This window comes from Ochotona princeps, chromosome 21 (genome assembly GCF_030435755.1).
Source record: "Ochotona princeps isolate mOchPri1 chromosome 21, mOchPri1.hap1, whole genome shotgun sequence".
NCBI lineage: Eukaryota > Metazoa > Chordata > Mammalia > Lagomorpha > Ochotonidae > Ochotona > Ochotona princeps.
The window spans coordinates 25,939,473-25,961,441 of NC_080852.1; the positions used below are offsets into that span (position 1 = coordinate 25,939,473).

Consider the following 21,969-nt stretch of genomic DNA (forward strand, 5'->3'; position numbering starts at 1 on the left):
ACCCTCTCCCCAGTTCCCTATCCCAGCCCCCTCAGCTCTGAGCCCCGTGGCCTCCCACCTCCCCCCAGCTCCCGCCGGATAACCCCCCGTTTCTGTTGCAGATTTTGAGTTCCTGCTCCCCAGCAGCTTTGAGTCTGAAGGACATGTTTTCATTGCTCCCAGGTAGCTTTGCGTGTGGCCTTGCTGAGGTGTCCTCCCCGCCCCCCGACCGCCCCAGCCCTGCCTCCCGCACTGCTGCCTGGAGCTCTGTGTGTCTGTGTCCTGTGCAGTGTCGCCCCAGCCCCACACATAGCCCGGTATGCGCGCCCATGTGCATACCCAGGCCATGTAGCCGCACCAGGCAGCAGTGGCCAGCAGGCCCCACAGCCCCAGCCCTGGCCCGACCAGGCCTGGGGCAGGAGGGCTCTGCACTCTGCACTGAGCTCCTCTGCCCTCCCAGGCAACCAGCAAGGAGCCTGGTTCAACCCCTCTCGCTGGGCAGCTGCTGTTCTGGTGTGTGGTGCCCTGCCCATCCTCCTGCCCGTCCCCTTCCCCCTTCCTTGTCCTGTGTCACTCGGTGATTGTGTGGGTCCAGGGGCTGAGCCAGCCAGAGCCTCTGTGGGCAGCGCTGAGTCCTAAGTGTGGGGGCTCCCTGAGAATGAGGGGAGGGAGAGCGTGGGAAGGAGGGCAAGGCTCTGCAGAGCTGTCTGAGTAAGTGGGGGGCAGAGACCCAGAGCAGGCCTAGGCCTGGGCCACAGCTGGGTCGCACGCACGAGCACACACAAGTCTATGTGCACATGGCTCTGCCTTGGGCCTCCAGATGCTGAACCCCCCTCCATGACCTGGACTTTAAGGGATGGCACATGGGTGCAGCTGAATGAGACTCTGGGCATTCTCGGGCACCTCACGGGGGCTCTGGGCACCCCAACCTCTGTGTGTATGCACGGGCGTGCTCACACCCACACTGAGGCTCTGGGCACCCCGACCTCTGTGTGTATGCATGGGCGTGCACACACCCACACATTTCTTTGTGACTCTGTAGATGTGTGTTTGTGTCTGTGAATCATTGTATGTGTAAGGGTCCAAGTGTACCCACGTGGTGGGCTCTGGGCAGTAGTGACTGTGGAAATGTGCCAAATGCCCACGTGGCCGATGTGACCCTGAAGGTGGAGACCACGTGTGTCTCTGTGACCTGTGCATCTGGTTTGGTCTCCCAAGTATGCCTGTGAAGTACACGCAGAGTGAGTGAGTCCCACACAGGTGAATGTGCGTGCTGTGTGCATGGGAGGGGCTGTGAGTGATCCAGCTGCTGTGTGACTCACTCTGGGTGTGGCAGCTGTAGCCTCCAGGCACAGACATGTAGGCTAGACACAACATGAAGGTCTTAGGGGCCAAGGAGTAAGCCAAGGCTAAAACTGCCCAGCTCTAAGCCCAGCACAGCCCAGGGGAGTGGCACATGTTTTAAATGCCAAGAAAACAGCTGTCACACAGGCCAATGGGCCAGTTCCTGTGAAGGGAAGACTGGGCAAGAGAGGTGGCTCCTCCTGCTGAGACTTCTAGAGAGCGGAAACCCAGACAACTGGCAACATGCCCACAGCTGCCATGCTCCCTGGACCCAGAGCTTGAGGGCCCTCAGGAAGGAAGCAAGTTGGACTACCACCTCTGGGGGAGGGGAATTCTGAGCAGAGGGGATGGCATTGACCCCCACACCCACCCTCTGCATAGTAGGAACAGCCCCAAGTGAGCTGCCCCAGGGTATACAGCAGATGGGGCCTCAAACCCTGGCTCACAGATGCCAAGGCAGGTCCTTGGGCCCACCCCCTGCTTTCTGACAGCTGCAGGGCACAGGGATCAGTGAGCCAGGCCCCAGGTATGCCATCTGAGTCCGGCTATATACAAGAGCAGCCTGACAGGGAGAAGGAAGCAGACCCTTGCTGTGGCGTCTGCACTGCCTGCCCGACACGTGGGCAAGGGACACACAAAGTTACAGAGCCTCAAGAGGCCTGGGCAACCCATCCTCTTCTCAGCCAGTGGGACCACTGGCCTCACAGGAAGCCTGGCCCCACAGCCCACTGTCCAGCCCCTCCGAGCCGACTCTTCTTGCCCCTCCCCACCCCCAGAGAGTATTGCAAGGACCTGAATGCCTCGGACAACAACACCGAGTTCCTGAAGAACTTCATTGAGCTTATGGAGAAAGTCACTCCGGACTCCAAGCAGTGTGAGTGCCTAGCAGGACAGCCCAGGGGCAGCCCCAAGCAAGCCCAGAAACTAGGCCCATGTGGAAATATGCAGGACCATGGGAAAGACTTCTGGGAGTCCCTCAGGGAAGGGACAAGGAGCTGCAAGGAGACACCTGCCCCCCTGTTTCAGGCAACAACTTCCTGCTCCACAACCTCATCTTGGATACAGGCATCACCCAGCAACTGGTGGAGCGTGTGTGGCGGGATCAGGATCTCAACACGTAGGCACCACTCAGCCTGCGGGGGGCAGGAGGCTGGGATGGGCCCAGAGGGCTGGCCTGCCTCACAGAAGGCAGGCCTGTGACTCCAGCCCTCCTCCCCACTGCCCCCAGGTACAGCCTACTGTCTGTGTTCGCTGCCACCGATGGTGGCATCACTCGCGTCTTCCCCAATAAGTAAGTGACCAACCTACCACCCACCCAACACCGTGCCCTGCCTGGGACCCTGACCCTGTCCTGCTGCCCGGGACTCTTTGAATCTGCTGGGACCACAGTACCCCTCACCTACTGACTTCTGCCTCTCTGGGGTGCTCTAGAGCAGCTGAGGACTGGACAGAGAACCCTGAGCCGTTCAATGCCAGCTTCTACCGCCGCAGCCTGGATAACCATGGTTACATCTTCAAGCCCCCACAGCAGGATGGTGAGTGTCTGTCCTGGGAGCGCAGCCTGCTCAGCCATGTGCCCTCTGCCACCAGGAAGTGGCTGGCTGTGCCAGACCTTGTGGTGAATGTGTTCTGCATGCCCCCTGGCTTGGGCTCCTGGGTCTGGGCTGCCACCCCGCCCAACTCCTAACTGCAGACCCCACGCACCCCAGCCCTGTTGAGGCAGCTGGAACTGGAGAACGACACAGTGGGCATTCTTGTCAGCACGGCAGTGGAGCTCAGCCTGGGTGGTCGTACCCTGAGGCCAGCAGGTGAATGCCCAGGATACATGTGGGGAGTGAGGCAGCAGGCAGGGGGCTGCCCAAGCAAGCTGCACTGATGGCCCCTTGCTCTCATTCAAAGTGGTGGGCGTCAAGCTGGACCTGGAGGCTTGGGCTGAGAAGTTCAAGGTGCTCGCCAGCAACCGTACCCACCAGGACCAGCCTCATAAGGTATTGCAGCAGCAGAAGGGGCAGTGAGCCCAGCAGTGTCCTTGCTGGAGTCCCCAGGGATACCTAACAGGCCTCCCAGAAGGCCATGTGGAAGCCGGGGCTGCTGCAGTGGCCTGGGGCGTCAAATGCACTAAGGGCAATGGGAGGGAGGGAAGCTGGAAGGTGGATTGACAGTCCTTGCTCTCTGATCAGCAGTGCGGCCCTAGCAGCCACTGTGAAATGGACTGCGAGGTCAACAATGAGGTGCGTGTGCCCCAAGCCTGCCCCAGACCCCAGGTTCCCCTCACTCCAGACTTGTTAGTTCTAGCCACCACTCCTGGCCCATGTGTGGCCTCAGTATCTCACCCTAACTTCACATCCTTGTTCAGACTGGGCAGGGAGGCGGGAAGATACACTCCCAACTCTCCCTGGGCTACTGCTATGCCGGGGCCTGTAAGGTTGTTGTCCAGCCCCTCTGCTTCTTCTCGACCTCTCAGGACCTCCTCTGTGTCCTCATTGATGACGGAGGATTCCTGGTGCTGTCAAACCAGAACCATCAGTGGGACCAGGTGAGGAGCAAGAGGGAACATGTGTTGGGGGGAGGTTTAGGGGGTGGTACTGCCAGCCCTGACCATGGCTCCCTCCTGGCATCCATCCACAGGTGGGCAGGTTCTTCAGTGAGGTGGACGCCAACCTGATGCTGGCCCTCTATAACAACTCCTTCTACACCCGCAAGGAGTCCTATGACTACCAGGCAGCCTGTGCACCCCAGCCCCCTGGCAACTTGGGTGCTGCACCCCGAGGAGTGTTTGTGGTGAGCTTGCACATGCAGAGATGCCTGGGAGGGGCAGGAGGTTTTCCCACATGTGACCCCAACTCCTGACATCTGAGGGGTTGGGGTGTCCAGGGGCAGGCAGGGTGCGGCTAGCCCACACCCTCTCCCTGCTGCAGCCCACTATCGCGGATTTCCTTAACCTGGCCTGGTGGACTTCTGCTGCTGCCTGGTGAGTACCCAGGGGGAGGTGAGCAGAGAAAGTGTCCTCTGACCTCCGCTGACCACCCCGACTCGGTGCCCCCTGCCCCTTCGGCAGGTCATTGTTCCAGCAGCTTCTGTATGGCCTCATCTACCACAGCTGGTTCCAGGCGGGTACGTAGCCCCGCCTCACATTGCAGTACCCAATCTGAGAGGAGAGGGGAGGGTGTGAGGGCTGAACCAGATGAAAGCCCAAGAGTGACCCCCGCGGGCCTGTGGGTGGGGCTGAGGCGCTCTGGACCCTGCAGACCCCACGGAGGCCGAGGGGAGCCCCGAGGCACGAGAAAGCAGCTGCGTGATGAAGCAGACCCAGTACTACTTCGGCTCGGTGAACGCCTCCTACAACGCCATCATCGACTGCGGAAACTGTTCCAGGTGATGCCAGGGGCGGGGTTAGAGGAGGGGTTGGGGCGGGGCTCCTGACGGGGCGGGGCCAGCCTCCAGGCGCTGCCTCTCCCACACCCTGCAGGCTGTTCCACGCGCAGAGGCTGACCAACACCAACCTTCTCTTCGTGGTGGCCGAGAAGCCGCTGTGCAGCCAGTGCGAGGCTGGCCGGCTGCTGCAGAAGGAGACGCACTGTATCCTGCCCCTGCGCTCCCCCACCGCCCGCGGCCCTCCTGCCCCGTGGCCCCGCGCCGAGGTGCCCGCCGCCTGCTCCTTGACTCCCTACCCATGCCCAGCGGACGGCCCGGAGCAATGTGAGCTGGTGCAGAGACCGCGATACCGGAGAGGCCCGCACATCTGCTTCGACTACAACGCGACGGTGAGGGGGCTGGGGAGCGGCGGCCTGGGCGGTCCTCCAGGCTCCCGCGGGCGTGCAGCCAGGCGGACCCGTCCCTCGTCTGTCCCCGCAGGAAGATACCTCAGACTGCGGCCGTGGAGCCTCCTTCCCGCCGTCGCTGGGCGTCCTGGTGTCGCTGCAGTTGCTGCTCCTCCTGGGCCTGCCGCCGCGGCCGCAGCCCCAAGTCCACTCCCACGCCTCGCGCCGCCCCTGAACGCCCCCGCCCGGCTGCCCCCCTCCCTTCCCTCGCGCGTGCTCCCGCACTGGAGCCTCGGTCCCTTCTCCCTCTCCAAAGGACGTGCGCCTTGGGGTGGGGGAGCCCCAAAGGAGGGGACCACCATGGGCCTTGGCACTCCAGCCACATCGGACTGTGGAGTGTCCTCAGATCCTCCATCTCCACCAGGTTCTCCCCCAGCGAGCTGGGAGGTGGAAGCCACCTGTACTGGTGCCAAACCAGGCCTCCGCTGCCCACCCTGCCTCAGCTGGACTCCTCTAGCCACCCCCAAACTGGTTTCTCTGACAGTAGAGGGAGAGAGGGAGGACAGATGGGCAGTTGGTGAGGCCTGGACATCCCGGCTTAAGTCCTGGCAGGAGAGACGGCCTGAGGCTCCTGTGTCCCTCACCCCCAGCCCTGCAGGTGTGCAACAGTCCCCGTGACAACTGCTTAGACATAACCCTGCACACACCTGAATCCCTGAGGGCAGAAACTGGACTCAAATCAAAACAAACCCTAGAACGAACACACACACACACACACACACACACACACAGAGTACATCATAATTGGGGTGGGTGGGGGCTCACAAAGCCTTACCTAGGGCCAGGGGTTGGTGGGAGGGTGTCACCTGCCTGCACACTCCATCTCATCCTTACCGTCCACCCCTAATCCCAGCTGAATGTCAAACAGTGCCAAATGCTAGGGCAGAAGGTAAAGACCCTCTGTCCCACCCCTGCCACCAGTGTTCCCTAAGTGCCCCTTACCCTGCCAGGTGCTCATTGTAACCGTTTCTCACTAATTCATCAGCCCCCAACACAGCCACCAGTCACTGCCTGCCCCCTTGGCAGAGGAACCCCTCACCATACATTACCCTTTGCCTTAGCAGGGGTGGCTCAGTCTCTCCTGGCTGGGCCATCCCACCCCAGACTGGTCCTTCCACACTCAGGCCTGTGCCGATTCCCCATCTCCTTCCCCTCACACACGCACGTGTGCACACACACACACACACACACCCTGCCCCCAGGAGGCCAAATGCCCCTTTCCTGCTGAACACACACCCGAATTTGCACGTGTGCACACACACATGCACACACATAGACACACACACACATATACACTCTGTGCACCCACAGAAGCTGGCCCAGGCATATCACTTGATACTGTTCGTTCTGGTCATTTCCCCCAAAGGCGTCCCAACCTGGGGGCTGTTAGGGGTGGGGGGAGGCCAGGGCACAGGGATATGGCCATGGGGCTTTGATGGACCGGGAGGAGGGGGGAGGGGGATACATTAATTAATGGCTCCATTAATTAATGTCATGTTGCTTGTTGCTTTCTCAGTGTGTGTATATGGTCCATGCCCGCTGCTGGTGTCAGGGTGAGGCATCCTTAACGTATGCCACTCCCCGGATGTCAGCCATCCCCTGCGGGGGCGTGTGTGTAACTGTAGTGTAGTCAGGTGCTCAATGGAGAATATAAAAACTAAAACGAAACAACAATATACAGAAAATATATATTTTAAGTTTAAAAAAGCAAACAGAAAAACAGACAAAACAATCCCCATCAGGTAGTCGTCCAACCCCCAGCTGGGTCCAATCCTGCTCATCTCCCACCAACCCAGCTACCCCCTCACCTCAGGCTGGGGGGCTGGGGGGCCATTTCCTTTTCTCTGCCCCTTTTGTTTTTTTTGTTTTGTTTTGTTTGTTCGATTTTGTACAGACAAGTCGGAAAAACAACAGCGACAAAAAGTCGAGAAACTTTGTAAAATACTGTTGTGTGTGATTCCTTGTAAAATATTTTCAAATGGTTTATTACAGAAGATCAGTTATTAAATAATGTTCATATTTTCACTTCAAAACAGTCTCCATGCACTCTGTAAGCCCTGGGGGGTGAGGACTGTGGTGGTGGTGTCGAGGACAGTGGCCCAGGTCGGCGCTGGCCACAGGGCCTGGCTTAGTGAGTGCAGGCTCTTGACATACTTAACAGCTTCTCCCTCAAAAGCTTCAGGAGAAAGCTGTCTTTAATGAATGGCAGAGCCACCCCTTTCCTCAAAGCTAGAACCTGGAGGAAAGCAGCTGGGCCAGCCGGTGAAGATAGGGACAGGCATCCACGATGTGGTGACAGCTCCATGAGCCTGACTGGATGCTGGTGACTTCGCTGCCACACGCCCTGCAGTCTAGAAGCTGGCCAAGTGGATGCTGTGGTCTCTAAGCCTCCATGGGGCAGGCCTAAGCTCATGCGTGCGTCTTAACCTGCATCATAGCCAGCCCAGATCAGTGTAACTCTAGTCAGCACACGGGGCTCCCAGTCTTCCTCCAGCACTTGCAGAGCAGGCTGCGGCAGCAGCTGGGTCCCCATCACCATCTTAGGAGTCTGTGTTTCCCCATAGCTCAGATAAGCAAGAGAGGAGCAATCTTTTGTCCCAATGAAGGTTTCAGAAAGGAAGGGCCAAGGTGAGGTGGAGTCTGAGATGCTACCCAGATGAAGGAGGGCACTGGAGGCTTCAGACTAAAGCCAGGGCTTGGCCCCATCACCTAGCCCCTCACCACAATGCCTTGCAGCAGCCCCAAAGGCCCAGAGGTGGGGTTACCAGGGGAAATACACAACACTTGATCTGCTTGGAACTTCAGATACTAACTTGTGTAGCAGGGAAGTATGTTTCAGGTATGACATGGCAGGTACTTGAACTAAAACAAGAAGCATGCTTATATCAAAAAATACATTGTTCCTCCAGAATTGACTGAGTGCTCTGTACTTCGGTTTTTTGAGTCTGGTGTGAAGCCTGGAGGGCACCAAGACCCACAAGATAAACAGGCTGAAAAGCAGCGATTCTTCACCATGTAAAGTCCCTTTAGGTTGTCATCATGCACACATTTTTAAAAGATGACTCATGCATATGTACCATAGGAAAGAACCTGCCAGAAACTGGGGTAATGTGAATTGGGGTGTCCAGGCTGTGGGGACTATCTCTCTTCCCCTAGCTGCTCTCACAAGTCTGGTGGGGAATAGAGTCAGAGAGGGCAGTCCAGCCCTACCCCTATAGGACAGGGGGTCCTGGGTCCAGGTCCTCCTCACTGGTGTCCACATGAGTGGACAGACATTTGATACTCCTGTTCCCTTTTATCTTTAGGGTAGAAAGGTTCTTCCATCATCTGCATTTCACGGTCCAGGAACTCGAGTTTCAAAAAAGTCCTGGAACTTGGCCAGTGTCACACAACCACCAAATGGTAGAGCAAGGATTCCAGCCTGGGTCAAGCCTATCGACTAGACCGTGGAATCCCCACACACTCGCACATACACCAACATCATCCAATTTCCTGACTCACATCCCTGCCCACAGGAACAGGTGTACACGCACAAATAGAGCCACTCTTCCCGGACAGTTCGGCAAGAGTGTGGCCTGAGGCTGTGCTGCCTCTCCTACCTGCCTCCATCGCCTACCCCCTCACCTCACCTCACCTCTCCATCTTTACCGCCTTCTAAGAGCCAGCGGAAAGGGAGCTAAGAACTACAACTCCCAGCATACGCTCGCATCACCGACAGGAACTGTGCTCGCGTATAGCCTTCTGGGACTTGTAGTTCCATCCGGAACCCAGCTCCTCCCGTACCCGGCGGCGGACAAGGACTCAGTATCCCAGCATGCCGAGGAGCCGGAAGGCAGGCGCTGAGGGCATCCCGCCGCCGCCGCCGCCGGGGGCGCGCAGGCGCGGCACCCCTGTTTGCTGGCCCCCCGAGGAGGAGGAGGTACGGCCGCGGCCGAGCCGGAGCTGACCCGGCTTGACTCGGTCCCAGAACCAGGCTCCAGGCCTGCGAGGACCAAAGGACTCCAGAGTGAATGGAGAAGGCCGGGCTCTGAGAGCGCGTTGGGTCTGCCCGGCGTGCGGTCTACGGGGCAGGCAGGCGAGGTCGCGCAGAGCCTTCCCGCAGGTCCTGGGCGAGGGGCCTAGGCTCCAGCCCGGCGGCAAGACCCGGTTCGGCCCCTCAGGACCACAGCTTGATCCGACCGTAAGCAGGTCCTTCACCCTGGACACAGCCTAGTGACCAGGCCAGGCCCGGGCCTCCCGTCGGGGCCGGACGAGAGCGAGGCCCCGGGGAGGCCCCCCAGACCCACCTTCCTTGAGGCCGACGCCAGCCAGGAAGATGCAGCGCACCCTGCCTGGCGCTCGCCAGCACCTGGGGGCCGTCCTGGCCAGCGCCAGCGTGGTGGTGAAGGCGCTGTGCGCCGCGGTCCTGCTGCTCTACCTGCTCTCCTTCGCCGTAGACACACGCTGCCTGGCGGTCACCCCGGGCTACCTGTTTCCACCCAACTTCTGGATTTGGACCCTGGCCACGCACGGGCTGATGGAACAGCACGTGTGGGACGTGGCCATCAGTCTGGCCACGGTGGTTGTGGCCGGACGCTTGCTGGAGCCGCTCTGGGGAGCCTTGGAGCTGCTCATCTTCTTCTTGGTGGTGAATGTGTCCGTGGGGCTGCTGGGGGCCTTCGCCTACCTCCTCACCTACATGGCTTCCTTCAACCTGGTCTACCTGTTCACCATCCGCATCCATGGCGCCTTGGGCTTCCTGGGAGGTGTCCTGGTGGCCCTCAAACAGACCATGGGGGATTGTGTGGTCCTGCGAGTGCCCCAAGTGCGTGTCAGCGTGGTGCCCATGCTTCTGCTGGCACTGCTGCTGCTGCTGCGGCTGGCCACACTGCTCCAGAGCCCAGCCCTAGCCTCCTACGGCTTCGGCTTGCTCTCCAGCTGGGTGTATCTTCGTTTCTACCAGCGTCATAGCCGGGGCCGAGGGGACATGGCCGACCATTTTGCGTTCGCCACCTTCTTCCCTGAGGTCCTGCAGCCCGTGGTGGGGCTGCTGGCCAACGTGGTGCACGGGCTCCTGGTGAAGGTGAGGATCTGCCAGAAGACGGTGAAGCGCTACGACGTGGGCGCCCCGTCTTCCATCACCATCAGCCTCCCAGGCACAGACCCTCAGGACGCCGAACGGAGAAGGTACGGTGCCGTCTCCACCACCCCCGCCTTGCCAGGCTAGCTCCCTGACCACTCCCTGCTAGGACTGAGGTGTCTTCCGTCTTGGGCCTGGTAGGAGTCAGCACTTATGGGTGTGGGCTCTCATAGGTGCTTTGCACAACCTGCTCTCCCCCAGCTGCAGAAGAAATGCCCCATTTTCTTTGCTACTGTGTGAGTCTAACAGGTGTGCAGAACATGACCTGGCCTTATCTCAGGATGAGTCCTGTGGGAACCGGAAACAACCTGCTGGGCCTTTATCCTGGGAGCTAGGGTGTTGGCAGGATGCCCAGGGACTCCAGAAGAAGCCTGGGCCAGGCCGGGCTCCAGGTGCTAACTCGCACCCTCTTCCTGGACCCGAATTCAGAGTCTGTATTGAGGAGGCTTGAGTGTCACCCGGCTTTACTCACCCCCCTGGCAGGCACGTGTCACTGAATCCAGGGGATAGACCACCTGTGCCACCTCAGGAGCCTGCTGACCACACCTTTTCTGTATAGATAAACCAAGCCCTCTGCAGCCGTGGGTGTGCTGGCTGCATTGTTCACTGGGCACACTGTGGTTACCGGTGGGACAGGTGTTTTATGACTCGCCTCTCCAAGGTGGCCCCAGCTTCCTCACAGCCTCTTTTTTTTTTTTGAGGCAGTTCTTTGAGTGGTGAAGCCAAGGTGGGGAAGGCTTCATCCCTGTGCATTTGGCAGACCCCTACTGCTGCCCACCTGAGAAACGGGGTGCTGGCAGGAAGCTGTGAGCACGGAACTAAGGGGTTGTACCAGCATCTTCACCCGAGCCCATGCGCGTTCAGTTAAGCCATGACCGGTGACCAGACCCCAGATGTCACACTGCGCGGCCTCATTCTGGGCCTGCCAGCTTGGGTCGTCATGGACAACAAGTCCTCCAGACAAAAGTCCAGCTCAGCCTCATCCAGGGGGATGGGGTGAGACGGGCAGGGCCTGCAAGGCGGGGAGGCCAGGCCAGCATGGCCCCTCCTCCAGCTGGAGCCCTTGGATTGTTAGGAGTAGCAGGGTGCCAGAAACCCGCGCCCAAGGAAGGCAACAGGAGGCAGGTGGAAGGCAGAGTCAGGAGGTGGCTTCTTGGCTGAGCCTTTTAGTTGTCAGCTTCTGTGGGGGTAGGGCATTGCACCTTCTCCCCCACCCCATCCCCCAGTGTGCATCTGACCATGTGCTACTGCCAGACCCAGAGCACTCCTGCTGGAGAGCAGAGAGGACGAAGGGTTCCCATCTGCCTCTTTCGCAGTTGCAGGACACTGCCTGCCAGCTGGCTTCAGATAGAACTAGCAGTAGCACCTCAGGGAAGGGGGCCTGGATAGCAGCAGGGAAGGGTTCCCACCTGCTGTTTGTCAGGCTGGAGAGCAGTGTTAAAATGTGCCGGGGCTGCCTCTCCTGTCTGTCCCCTGGCATGGTGGGAATCCAGAAGGTGGTGGAGGCCATCCCTCTGTGGGTGGCACAGGGGCCACTGGGAAAGGTGTCACGTGGTGCTCCTTCTTGGTGGGCCAGGCACCTGTCGATTCCCTTCCAGTGGGCCTTTCCACCTCCCCTACAGTGGAGCTCACTTCCTGTAAGGGCTCCATGCAGCTCTGTTCTGACACGGTCTTGGTGGCTTCGGGGATTCTTCTGGAAAGTGTGGTGTTGGCCCTGCTTCCTGGGCCAAGAGCCAAGCAAGATGCTGATGTCAGTTTTCCCCCCCATAGACCCAAGCCAGGAGGTTTGAAACAGCCCTGGCCAGGAAGGAGATACAACCCTCTCTTTAGAAGTGACGTTGTGCGCAGGCAGGAGCTCTCATTCCCAGTGACTTGACCCTCCTACCCTTCTGCCCTGCTCACTGGCTCCAGCCTTCTTTGGCTACCCAGTGCAGAGCCACTACTGAGCAGCTGCCCTGGTGGGCAGTCTGCCTCAGCTACAGCCTCCAGATCTCTCAATCTGATGGCGGCAGGAGGGGTGGGGGGAAGAGCACAGGCCCTGCACAGGGAAGGGCAAGCATGACACCAAGGCATGAGCCAAGCCCAGACCTGGGGTGACCTGTCCTCTCTTCTCTGGCCCCAGGCAACTGGCGCTGAAGGCCCTCAACGAGCGACTAAAGAGAGTGGAGGACCAGTCTGTGTGGCCCAGCATGGATGATGAGGACGAGGACGCAGGGGCCAAGGTGGACAGTCCTCTGCCTTCTGACAAAACCCCAGCGCCCCCAGGGAAGGGGGCTGCCCCAGAATCCAGTCTCATCACCTTCGAGGCAGCACCACCGCCGCTCTAACTCCAGACCTCCTGGGCATGTCACCTCCCCTAGTGGGACCTGCGATGTCCTCAGCGACCCCAGGGCACCACCAGGACTGTGTTCAGCTGAGGGAAGAAGCCTGTTGGAGTTCTGTAGCCTCCAGCTGCTTCTCGCCAACACTACCCAGGACTCCCGCTACCTGGTCCTAACCGCAGACAACCACTATGCCAGACCCGGGCCCCACTGCGGCAAGACTGTGTGCACGTCAGCAGACAACCCCACATGAGTGGCTGCAGGGACACTGGTGCCATGGCCCTCATGTCTGCAGCTGCCTGCTCAGAGCCACAAGCTTGGGCAGGGACTTGCCAAATGTGTTGTAGGGCTCTGCCGGCTTAGGAGACGGTGTCTAAGGTGGGCTGCACATCACTGCCCACTCCCAGACAGGCGATGCTCATGTCAGAGTTTCTCACTGTCCTCTCCTGTGGCTGCAGCTGCTTCTGAGCTGGAACAGCCACGACCCACAGGGATTTTCTACAGGACCATTGAGTGGGCAGCCAGGCCCCGCCTCGCAGTATCAATAAAGCAGTTCTTTGAGGTCTGGCTCCTGGGCTCTGTCAGGCCACCTGTCAGCCCTCCACACACTCAGCTCGTTGATAGGGACCTTCTGCTGGCACAAGGGTCAGTCTATGGCAGTGCTAGCATGAGCTCTGTTCCCCTTCTGCCAGCACATGCCTGTGCCAAGCAGTCTTCTCAGCTATCAATGAGCACTGCTACACCTCCCCATTCCCTTCTGCCTATGCCCATGGCACCTGCCCACGGAGGACCCCTCTGCCTGTAGTTGTTAGCCATAGTTCACCCCCAGACAGGTGCTCAGTGCCTGACACATGGTCAGAGAGCCCCAGCCTGTCACTGTCTGCATCCAACCACTCATGCTGGCAGACAAATGGCACAGCATTCACAGGTACAGCACAGCCCTGCTTGGGCCCTGGGTGGCACAGAGATCCAGCAGCCATAGTTGGGTCTTTCCATCTTTCCCAGTTGCTTGTTTCCTTGGGCTGGTGGCACTGATTAGAACCAGCCCCAAGCCTGTGCCATTCCTCCCATGGGTCTTTTTCCATCACTTTATTAGCATTTTCTACTTCTGGACGTGCCAGTACAAACGTGCATGGCAGTGTCAGGGAGGCCATCCTGCAACCCCAGCTTCATCCAGACTGCAATCCGTGTGCTCCTTGGGATCGCTGAGCAGAGAAAGGAAGCACTTGGCCTGAGTAGCAAAAGTGTCACACATGGGTCTTTGACCCAAGACTACACCAGGGCCTGAAGTGTCCCCAACTCAGTCAGCTGAGTGTCCAAGAGGGTCCCAGCCCCATCTTCTCCATCGAGAGGCAAGTCCAGACATCGCATGAGCTGTGAAGGGTTCATGGCTGGATCCTCTTGCGGTACAGGTACGCATTGCTCACCTGGTTCATGATGACCAAGCTGGTAAGGATAGGGCATAGCACAGCCAGGTACCAGGCGACCCCAGTGACAGTGGCTGTGAACCAGAGTGAGCACATGCCCAGCAGGAGGCTGGCACTGCCCAGCAGGTAGCCCACCAGCCCAGATGTGGCATGGTACAACTTGAGCTTAGCCAAGGGCCACCGGGGCAGCAGTTTGGGGTACAGTAGCCCCACGCCGCCCGAGCACTGCAGCCCCGCCCAGAGCACAGCCAGCAGCCCCGCCTGCCCATGCCGTGTGGCCAGGTGGGCCTTGCCAAGCTGCTCCTTGTGGAGGATGACCAGGCTCAGGCCCAGCAGCGCACACAGCAGGGCCAGCAGCTGCAGGGCCCAGTGACAGCGGGCCCGAGCCTTCCGTGAGAAGGAGCGCAGCAGTGAGCTCTCAGGGGAGAACACCAGCAAGGCCTCGGTCATGAGGAAGGAGAACTGAGGAGACAGAAGGGGAGAGGGCTTCTGGTCACCCCCCAACCCCCAAAGCAACCGACGGGTCTGGGGTGCTGCCCCTTCTCTTGGTCCCCCTCCCCACTGGCGAGGCCAGAGTGCAGGCCCCCACCTGGGATAGAAGAACCATCCTTCTATCGTGTAGAGTGCTGCCTCCCCTTTCTTCCCAGGTGCCATTCTCAAATGTCTTCCCTGCTGTTCCCCAGCAAACAAGGTTGGAGAAACGGTACTCATCAATGATTTACAGATTCTGTCTCCATGCCATGGGGCTGGATATAGTTTCTTGGCAGGAACTGGCCATATCGGAGCACTGTTACAGGGTCATTTCGAAGCAGCACCAGAAACTAAGGTAAAATGGGGCAGAGGTACATCCATGTGCTGTTTTTCAGCTTCCTGCCTGGCAAGTGGGTGAAGCCCCCCCCCTTTTTTTGCGTTTGATAAATCTATTTGTCCTGTTTCTCGAACACTCAGGTTCTGGTATGGGGTATATACCAGGGGAAGGAATTCCAGCATGCAACAACAGATATTGGGTGTCCACAAGGCTACAGAGGCCTGTGTCCATGCTTGTACCCCCCACACCCGAGAGGGACCCAGGCCCACTACTTACAGCCAGAGACATAAGCACAGGGTGCCAGGAGAACAGGCCTGGAATGAGAAGGGGACACCATGAGCCCTGCCAGTACCTGACACACTAGGAACTGGGAGCAGCCACCTCCTGAGGTGGGGCTGCCCACACCCAGACTCCTACCGGGATCAGAAGCTGTGCTTGTACCCACCGGCAGCAGTCCCTCCCACCCCATTCCCCACCCCCACAAGAGACCCAGACAGGGGAAAGGATAACATTATTCAGTGGGTTCTGACCAAGTTGGAAAAGCTCCACCCCTCCCACTCCCTCAGCACAGAAAACCCCTTAGCCAGCTAAGCCTTTCCCAAGCATCAGGTTCAAGGTTTCCTACAGTTCCCCACTCCCTGGGAGACGTCGTCCTGCCCTTCCCAGAAGCCCACTACCACTTGTACTTACTGGAGCCAGGCCTGGCAAGTACAGCCACGAAGATAGTAAAACCCAGGGCCACGAGGTGGGCGGCAGCCCCAGAGGCAGTGCGCAGAGCATGATAGATGTGCGACTCGGTTTCCACAGACAGGGTCATGATCAGCCAGGTCAGTGGCTGTAGTCTGAAAGCACAGCAGCACAGGCAAGAATCAGGTGCCACTGTCCGCCCCTCACCAGAGAATGGAGGAATTCTACCCTCTTCCAAGAAGTTATGATGGACAGGAACAGTACAGCACCAAGACCGGCACCAGGATTAATCACAATGTGACCATCGAGAGCCGGGAGCCTTCCAGCGGCCACCTGTACCCAAACGTTATGTACGCCTGGCCCACCTTAAAGGTAAGGAGGGGCAAGGCCCTGTAAGACTACAAATCCCAGCGTGCTCAACGCCCTCGCGGGCGGGAGGGCCGGCTAGGAGGGCGTGAGGCACCACGGAAGTTGTAGTCCTCAACTGCAGCTACAGCGTGAATCCCTACGCGCGCTTCCTCCCCATGGACCGCTGGCATGCTGCCCCTCTACTCTAGGGATCTGCCTGCCTCACCCGCAGCACCGGCCCGACGCGGTCGTTTTCTCCAAAGGAAACTGGATACTCTTGAGTCCTGCCGTGCGCACAGCCGCTCCGTTGCGGAACGACTTCACTTCCGGGTGCGACGCCTACCCACAGGGGCTTCCTGGAATGAGCACAGCCCCACCTTCCTCCAGCCACGCCTCTGAGCCGCGCTGCGCAGGCGCTGTTCAGCGAATAGCGTAGCTGCTGTGTGTGCGCGCGCAGCCCGTGATACCCCTGGGGGTCCAGGGTTCCCAGCCACGTCTGACAGGTGTTCCCCGAAGTGGGGGCTCCCCTCGCGCGCAAGGGACAAGGAGCCACGGGCGCAGGCCCCGCCAGCACCATGGGCAGCAGCTGTCGCATCGAATGCATATTCTTCAGCGAGTTCCATCCCACACTGGGACCCAAGATTACTTACCAGGTAACTCCCGGGCTGGCGGGATTGCAGAGGGAAAGAGGGACGCATTCAGGAGCCCAGAGGGGCTGGGTCTCCGTGTGCTTGCAAGTATGTCGCTCCTTCAGTTGCAGTCAACCATGAGCCAAGAAGATCCAGAGCAACACCCTGGTTCCCAGTGGCAGGGGACACACACTGTCACACCAACAGCGTTTGTGAGAAATGGGATTTTGGGGTCCCAGAAAGAATCCGGGTCCTATGACACTGGAGGAGGTGCCCACGAATATCCCCTCCCTCTGCAAGTAATACACAGGAAGCTGGGTGACAGAGAAGAGAGTGTTGTGGGTCAAGGAGTAAGCAACTGAAAAAGCCAGGAAGCAGCTGTCTGGAAGTGTCCCCTCCACAGGTCCCAGAGGACTTCATCTCCCGCGAGCTATTCGACACAGTCCAGGTGTACATCATTACCAAGCCAGAGCTGCAGAACAAGCTTATCACTGTGTGAGGCCCCAGCTGAGTGGGGGTGGAGGCGAGGGTCCCAGCAAGACAGGGCAGGCCTCAGGGAGAGCCTGATTCTGTTCCACCCATCCAGCACCGCCATGGAAAAGAAGCTGATTGGCTGCCCCGTGTGCATCGAACACAAGAAGTACAGTCGCAATGCCCTCCTCTTCAACCTGGGCTTCGTGTGTGATGCCCAGGCCAAGACCTGTGCTCTTGAACCCATCGTCAAAAAGCTGGCTGGCTACCTGACCACCCTCGAGGTCTGCAACCAGATTTGCTTCGGTGCTTGGGCAGGCTGAGTGGGTATGCGGGGGTGGGGGTGATCCGTTGTTTCCAAAGTCTCTGCACCCCCAGACCTGGGATCCTGCCAACCAATTCAGGGGTCAGCCAGGGTCCCCCAGGAATGTACCCACCATGTTGTTCCTGCTTCTTCCAGCTGGAGAGCAGCTTCGTGTCCACGGAAGAGAGCAAGCAGAAGTTGGTGCCCATCATGACCATCTTACTGGAGGAGCTAAATGCTTCTGGCCGGTGTACTCTTCCCATTGGTATGGTCCAGCTCTACAGGGGCAGTAGAAGACTGGAGGAGGAATGGGAAGGTGGCAGGGGACAGTAAGCCCAGTCATTGAGGAGGCCGAGACTCGGAAGTTGGTTGCCAGGAAGTGGCTGTGTGCGAAAGTGGTGATGTGCAAGGTGGGCCTGGAGTTGGGGACTGAACAGAAAAATTCGCCAGCTGTATCCTCCGAGCATGTCTCTTTCCCTCTCTGGACCTGTTTTTTTGTTCCATAAAAGGGGAAGATCTGGCACAGTTGTGGAGTCATCCCTTGGATGGACACCCACGTCCCATATGGGAGACCCTGTTTCAAGTCTTGGTTGCTCCATTTCTGTGCTAACTCCCTGCTGGTGCATGGAGAGGTAGCAGAGGGTGGCTCAAGGACTTGGGTCCCTGCCACTCGTGGGAGAGACCCACATTGAGCTCTGGACCCCTGGATCTGACTCATTCCCTAAGGTGTGGGAATCTGGAGAGTGAGTCAGCAGATGGAAAATTTGCCTCTCTCTCTCACTTGTACTCACTTTGCCATTCAGGCAAAATTTATTTAAAAAATGGGGGGGAGTGAGATTGATGAAACTCACAACTACCTGTCTGCTTCAGGGGATTCTAGGAGGCCTGGGAAAGTCCCTTGGGAAAGACAGGACTAAGGATGTGGGTGGGTCCCCTACAGATGAGTCCAACACCATCCACTTGAAGGTGATCGAGCAGCGGCCGGACCCTCCCGTGGCCCAGGAGTATGATGTACCTGTCTTTACCAAAGACAAGGAGGATTTCTGTAACTCGCAGTGGGACCTCACCACGCAACAGGTATGCTGCCCCCGCCCGGACCTCATCATCTCAGCCTGACCACAGTCCTGGCAGCTCCAACCTAGCCTTGCTCTGCCTAGATTCTGCCCTACATAGATGGTTTCCGCCACGTCCAGAAGATTGCAGCTGAGGCAGATGTGGAGCTCAACCTGGTGCGCATCGCCATCCAGAATCTTCTGTGAGTAAGGTTCTGGGAACACCCAGGTGGGGAGAGCCCAGGGCTCCTAAGCCTAGGGGGTAGAAAGAAAGTACTCCCAGGAGCTGAGCTCTGCAATCTCTTGCAGGTACTATGGCGTCGTGACACTGGTGTCCATCCTGCAGGTGGGCAAGCCTGGGATGCGGTGATGTGAAGTGTGAGCCACGTGGCTAGACCCAACCAAAGCTGTTGGGCTCCAGAGCCCCTCACTCAAGCCCCCACACCCTGTGCTTTCTGCCTGCCCCACTAGTACTCCAATGTGTACTGCCCGACACCCAAGGTGCAGGACCTGGTGGATGACAAGTCCCTGCAGGAAGCATGTCTGTCCTATGTGACCAAGCAAGGTAATGGCAGGCCTAGGGGAGGGGAGCTCTTGAGAAGGGCGGGGACCCCTGGCACACTGATCCCTGACCCTACAGGGCACAAGAGGGCCAGTCTCCGAGACGTGTTCCAGCTGTACTGCAGCCTGAGTCCCGGCACGACCGTGCGAGACCTCATCGGCCGCCACCCCCAGCAGCTGCAGCATGTTGACGAGCGGTCAGAGGGGAATGGGGGAGGTGTGCCTGGGCATACATGGACCCTCAGGTCAGAGAGGAAGCTCAGGCTTCCAGAGAACAGAGCCACACAGCCCTGCCAGTCTAGGAAGGCTTCCTGGAGGTGATGGGCTTGGAGGCCAGGTTGGCTACTGAGACAGTCTGAAGAGGAGACCACAGGAAAGTGCTTGCCTGGCTGCAAGCAGGCCTGGCCAGGGCTTCACTCTCTGTCTCTCTCCTTCGGCTCTCACCCCAGGAAGTTGATCCAATTTGGGCTGATGAAGAACCTCATCCGGCGACTACAGAAGTACCCTGTGCGTGTGTCTCGAGATGAGCGAAGCCACCCTGCCCGGCTCTACACTGGCTGCCACAGCTATGATGAGATCTGCTGCAAGACAGGTAGCAGCAGGCACGGTGGGGTAGGACCCCATGGTCAAGCCCAGGCCCTTGCCCTCACCTGTACCACGCCACCCAGGTATGAGCTACCATGAGCTGGATGAGCGGCTGGAAAACGACCCCAACATTATCATCTGCTGGAAGTGAGTCTGGCAGTGGCTGGATGGGCATGTCCTGCCTGCTGTACTGGTGCTGGACCAGTAGGTTAGTCCTACTGGTTGACCTTCAGTTCTGTAAATAAAGGCATCCTGCTTCAAAACACCTGGAATGAGTCCTGCTCCTGAGCCTGCCACGCAGACTCAACTGCCCACACGCTTGGGCCTTGGTGCTGGCGCCCTGGAGCGCCATCTGGTGGGCAGGACTGATACTGGCTAAGGAAAGGCACCTGCTGATCATAAGCAAAGAAACAGCGGGAAAGGAACCATAGAGATGCTTGAAAGGTGAAGTGGGAGGGGAGCAGGGACGGCTCTGGAGTAGTTGAGCAGAAAGGGCCTTGCCAAGGTGACAAGCTGAACCCTAAAGAGAAAAAAAGAAACAAGGGCAAAACCTTGAGGCTTCATGGCACAGCCTGGTATGTCACGGCTTGGGATCCCCACATTTCCAGTGCTTTCGATCCAGCTCCCTAATGCCCTGGAAAGGCAGTAAATGATGGCCCAAGCACCACATGGGAGACCCAAGTTCCTGGCTTCAGCCTGGCCTGGCCTAGCAATTGGGGAGTGAACCAGTACATGGAAGATTTCTCTCTTTCTCTACTTTTTTTTTTTTTTAGATTTTTTTTTTTTTATTGGAAAGTCAGAGTTACAGAGAGAAAGAAAGACAGAAAGATCTGTCATCACCTGGTTTACTCCCCAAATGGCTGCAATTTTGAGCTGAGCCGATCAGGAACCAGGAGCTTATTCCAGGTCTACAGTGTGGGTGCAGAGTCCCAAGGCTTTGGGCCTTCCTCTACTGCTTTCCCAGGCCACAGGCAGGAAGCTGGAAGGAAGTGCAACAGTTGGGATATGAACCGGTATCCATATGGGATCCTGGTGCATGCAAGGTGGGGACTTCAGCCATTAGGCTACTGTGCCGGGCCCTCTCTGCCTTTCAAATAAACTCAACCACAAAACCTTAATGCCAAAACCAATGGTGGGCTGGACAGAAGCAAAGAAAGATGCAAGAATCTAAGTCCTGAGGTCTCCTAGGAGGCAGATAGATTTCTAGTAAGCTGCTGTGGCCCTGGTTTTTTGTTTGTTCATTTTGTATGTGTGTTTTATTTTATTAAATTTTTAAGATTTTATGCTTATTTGAAAGGCAGATTTACAAAAAGGAGATCTCCTGTCCACTGGTTCACTCCCCAAAAGGCTGTAACAGAGCTGAGCCAATGTGAAGCCAGGAGCTTCTTCCAGGTCTCCCATGTGAGTGCAGGGTCCCAAGAGCTGGAACCATCCTCAGCTGCTTTCCCAGGCCATAAGCAGAGCAGGGTCGGAACTAGAGTACCCAGGACTAGAACCAATGTCCATTTGAAATGCACATACTAGCAGACAGCTACTGTGGTACCCCAGGCCAAAAATTTGAGGTTCAGAGATAAGCACAAGGTGCCCCATGCCAGAGGGGGGTTATGTGTTATGGACACCTTTCAGGCTCCTGGCTGTGCCTAGGGGTCAGAATGGAAGGAGGTGGGCCCACCACGGTAGCCTAGCAGCTAAAGCCCTCACCTTGCAAGCGCTAAGATCCCATATGGGTGCCAGTTCGTGTTCCTGCGGCCCCGCTTCACATCCAGCTTCCTGCCTGTGGCCTGGGAAAACAGTCGAGGACATCCAAAGCCTTGGAACCCTGCACCTATACAGGAGGCCTGGAAGAAGCTCCTGGCTCCTCACTTCAGATTGGCTCAGCTTCAGCCACTGCAGCCACTTGGGGAGTAAATCAGTGGGTGGAAGATCTTCTTTTGTCTTTCCTCCTCTCTGTAAATCTAACTTTCCAATAAAAATAAATCTTAAAAAAAAAAGTGGAAGGACATGTGGAGAGAAGGCTGCTGCAGCTGACAGTAAAGGCAGTGGCCCCCTGAGCCACCACAAAGAGACTGCGGGCTGGGAACAGAGCCAACGGATGGAGCTGGGTGCAAGCATCATGGAAGCCACCATGAGGGACATCCGGTGGTCAAGATGGCATGACCAGGACCAGCACGAATACTCAATGGCTAAATCCTCATCTTGCAAGTGCCGGGATCCCATATGGTTGCCGGTTCATGTCCTGTTGCTCCATTTCCCTTCAACCGACTGGGAAAGCCCAGTAGAAGATGGCCCAAAAGCCTTGGGATTCTGGGCACCCACGTGGGAGACTCAAAGGAAACTCCTGACTTTGGATTGGCTCAACTCCGGCCCTTGGGTCCATTTGGGGAGTGAACCAGGGGAAGATCTTTCTGTCTCTCCTCTCCATAAATCTGATCTTCCTTTTCAATAAAAATAAATACTAACAAAACAAAACAAAAGATAGCACGGCCACAAGAGCGGACGGAGTCCACGTTACC

At 57.9% G+C, this 21,969-nt stretch overlaps 4 protein-coding genes across 17 annotated transcripts in view; 3 read left to right on the top strand and 1 right to left on the bottom strand.

Annotated features, from left to right (window-relative positions):
- Nucleotides 1-7,088, top strand: part of CACNA2D2 (calcium voltage-gated channel auxiliary subunit alpha2delta 2) — a 135,521-nt gene extending 128,433 nt beyond the window's left edge. For 3 of the 13 annotated variants that reach the window (XM_058678625.1, XM_058678633.1, XM_058678634.1), the window contains exons 23-38: nucleotides 102-162; nucleotides 2,100-2,197; nucleotides 2,350-2,440; nucleotides 2,552-2,614; nucleotides 2,755-2,858; nucleotides 3,033-3,131; nucleotides 3,223-3,311; nucleotides 3,504-3,554; nucleotides 3,680-3,859; nucleotides 3,952-4,104; nucleotides 4,242-4,294; nucleotides 4,382-4,437; nucleotides 4,572-4,698; nucleotides 4,793-4,901; nucleotides 4,998-5,087; nucleotides 5,179-7,088. In XM_058678625.1, the coding sequence (XP_058534608.1) occupies nucleotides 102-162; nucleotides 2,100-2,197; nucleotides 2,350-2,440; nucleotides 2,552-2,614; nucleotides 2,755-2,858; nucleotides 3,033-3,131; nucleotides 3,223-3,311; nucleotides 3,504-3,554; nucleotides 3,680-3,859; nucleotides 3,952-4,104; nucleotides 4,242-4,294; nucleotides 4,382-4,437; nucleotides 4,572-4,698; nucleotides 4,793-4,901; nucleotides 4,998-5,087; nucleotides 5,179-5,319 (1,565 nt within the window). In that variant the 3' untranslated portion in view covers nucleotides 5,320-7,088. Of the gene's footprint in view, nucleotides 1-101; nucleotides 163-2,099; nucleotides 2,198-2,349; nucleotides 2,441-2,551; nucleotides 2,615-2,754; nucleotides 2,859-3,032; nucleotides 3,132-3,222; nucleotides 3,312-3,503; nucleotides 3,555-3,679; nucleotides 3,860-3,951; nucleotides 4,105-4,241; nucleotides 4,295-4,381; nucleotides 4,438-4,571; nucleotides 4,699-4,792; nucleotides 4,903-4,997; nucleotides 5,088-5,178 lie in introns of all 13 variants that reach the window. The other 10 variants (XM_058678626.1, XM_058678627.1, XM_058678630.1 and 7 more) reach the window with 10 other exon arrangements.
- A 1,874-nt stretch (nucleotides 7,089-8,962) lies between these two features.
- On the top strand, nucleotides 8,963-13,145 carry TMEM115 (transmembrane protein 115). The gene is made up of 2 exons (XM_004581501.4): nucleotides 8,963-10,310; nucleotides 12,386-13,145. The coding sequence occupies exons 1-2, from the start codon at nucleotides 9,460-9,462 to the stop codon at nucleotides 12,588-12,590; spliced, it is 1,056 nt and encodes a 351-aa protein (XP_004581558.2). The 5' UTR covers nucleotides 8,963-9,459; the 3' UTR covers nucleotides 12,591-13,145.
- Nucleotides 13,146-13,658: 513 nt separating this feature from the next.
- LOC101534291 (transmembrane reductase CYB561D2) lies at nucleotides 13,659-17,517 on the bottom strand. Of its 2 annotated transcripts, none has more exons than XM_058678428.1 (4): nucleotides 17,392-17,517; nucleotides 15,510-15,661; nucleotides 15,096-15,133; nucleotides 13,659-14,473 (listed from the first exon to the last, which is right to left on the bottom strand). In XM_058678428.1, the coding sequence occupies exons 2-4, from the start codon at nucleotides 15,634-15,636 to the stop codon at nucleotides 13,970-13,972; spliced, it is 669 nt and encodes a 222-aa protein (XP_058534411.1). In that variant the 5' UTR covers nucleotides 15,637-15,661; nucleotides 17,392-17,517; the 3' UTR covers nucleotides 13,659-13,969. The 2 variants fall into 2 exon arrangements, with proteins under 2 accessions (XP_058534411.1, XP_004581557.2); XM_004581500.4 differs by lacking the exon at nucleotides 17,392-17,517 and adding an exon at nucleotides 16,081-16,203.
- NPRL2 (NPR2 like, GATOR1 complex subunit) lies at nucleotides 16,264-19,728 on the top strand. Its single transcript, XM_004581499.2, has 11 exons — nucleotides 16,264-16,507; nucleotides 16,887-16,978; nucleotides 17,070-17,238; nucleotides 17,415-17,523; nucleotides 18,199-18,335; nucleotides 18,416-18,513; nucleotides 18,620-18,656; nucleotides 18,782-18,875; nucleotides 18,951-19,068; nucleotides 19,321-19,463; nucleotides 19,540-19,728. Exons 1-11 carry the CDS (start codon nucleotides 16,430-16,432, stop codon nucleotides 19,605-19,607), a joined length of 1,143 nt encoding a protein of 380 aa, XP_004581556.1. The 5' UTR covers nucleotides 16,264-16,429; the 3' UTR covers nucleotides 19,608-19,728.
- The last annotated feature ends 2,241 nt before the right edge of the window (nucleotides 19,729-21,969 follow it).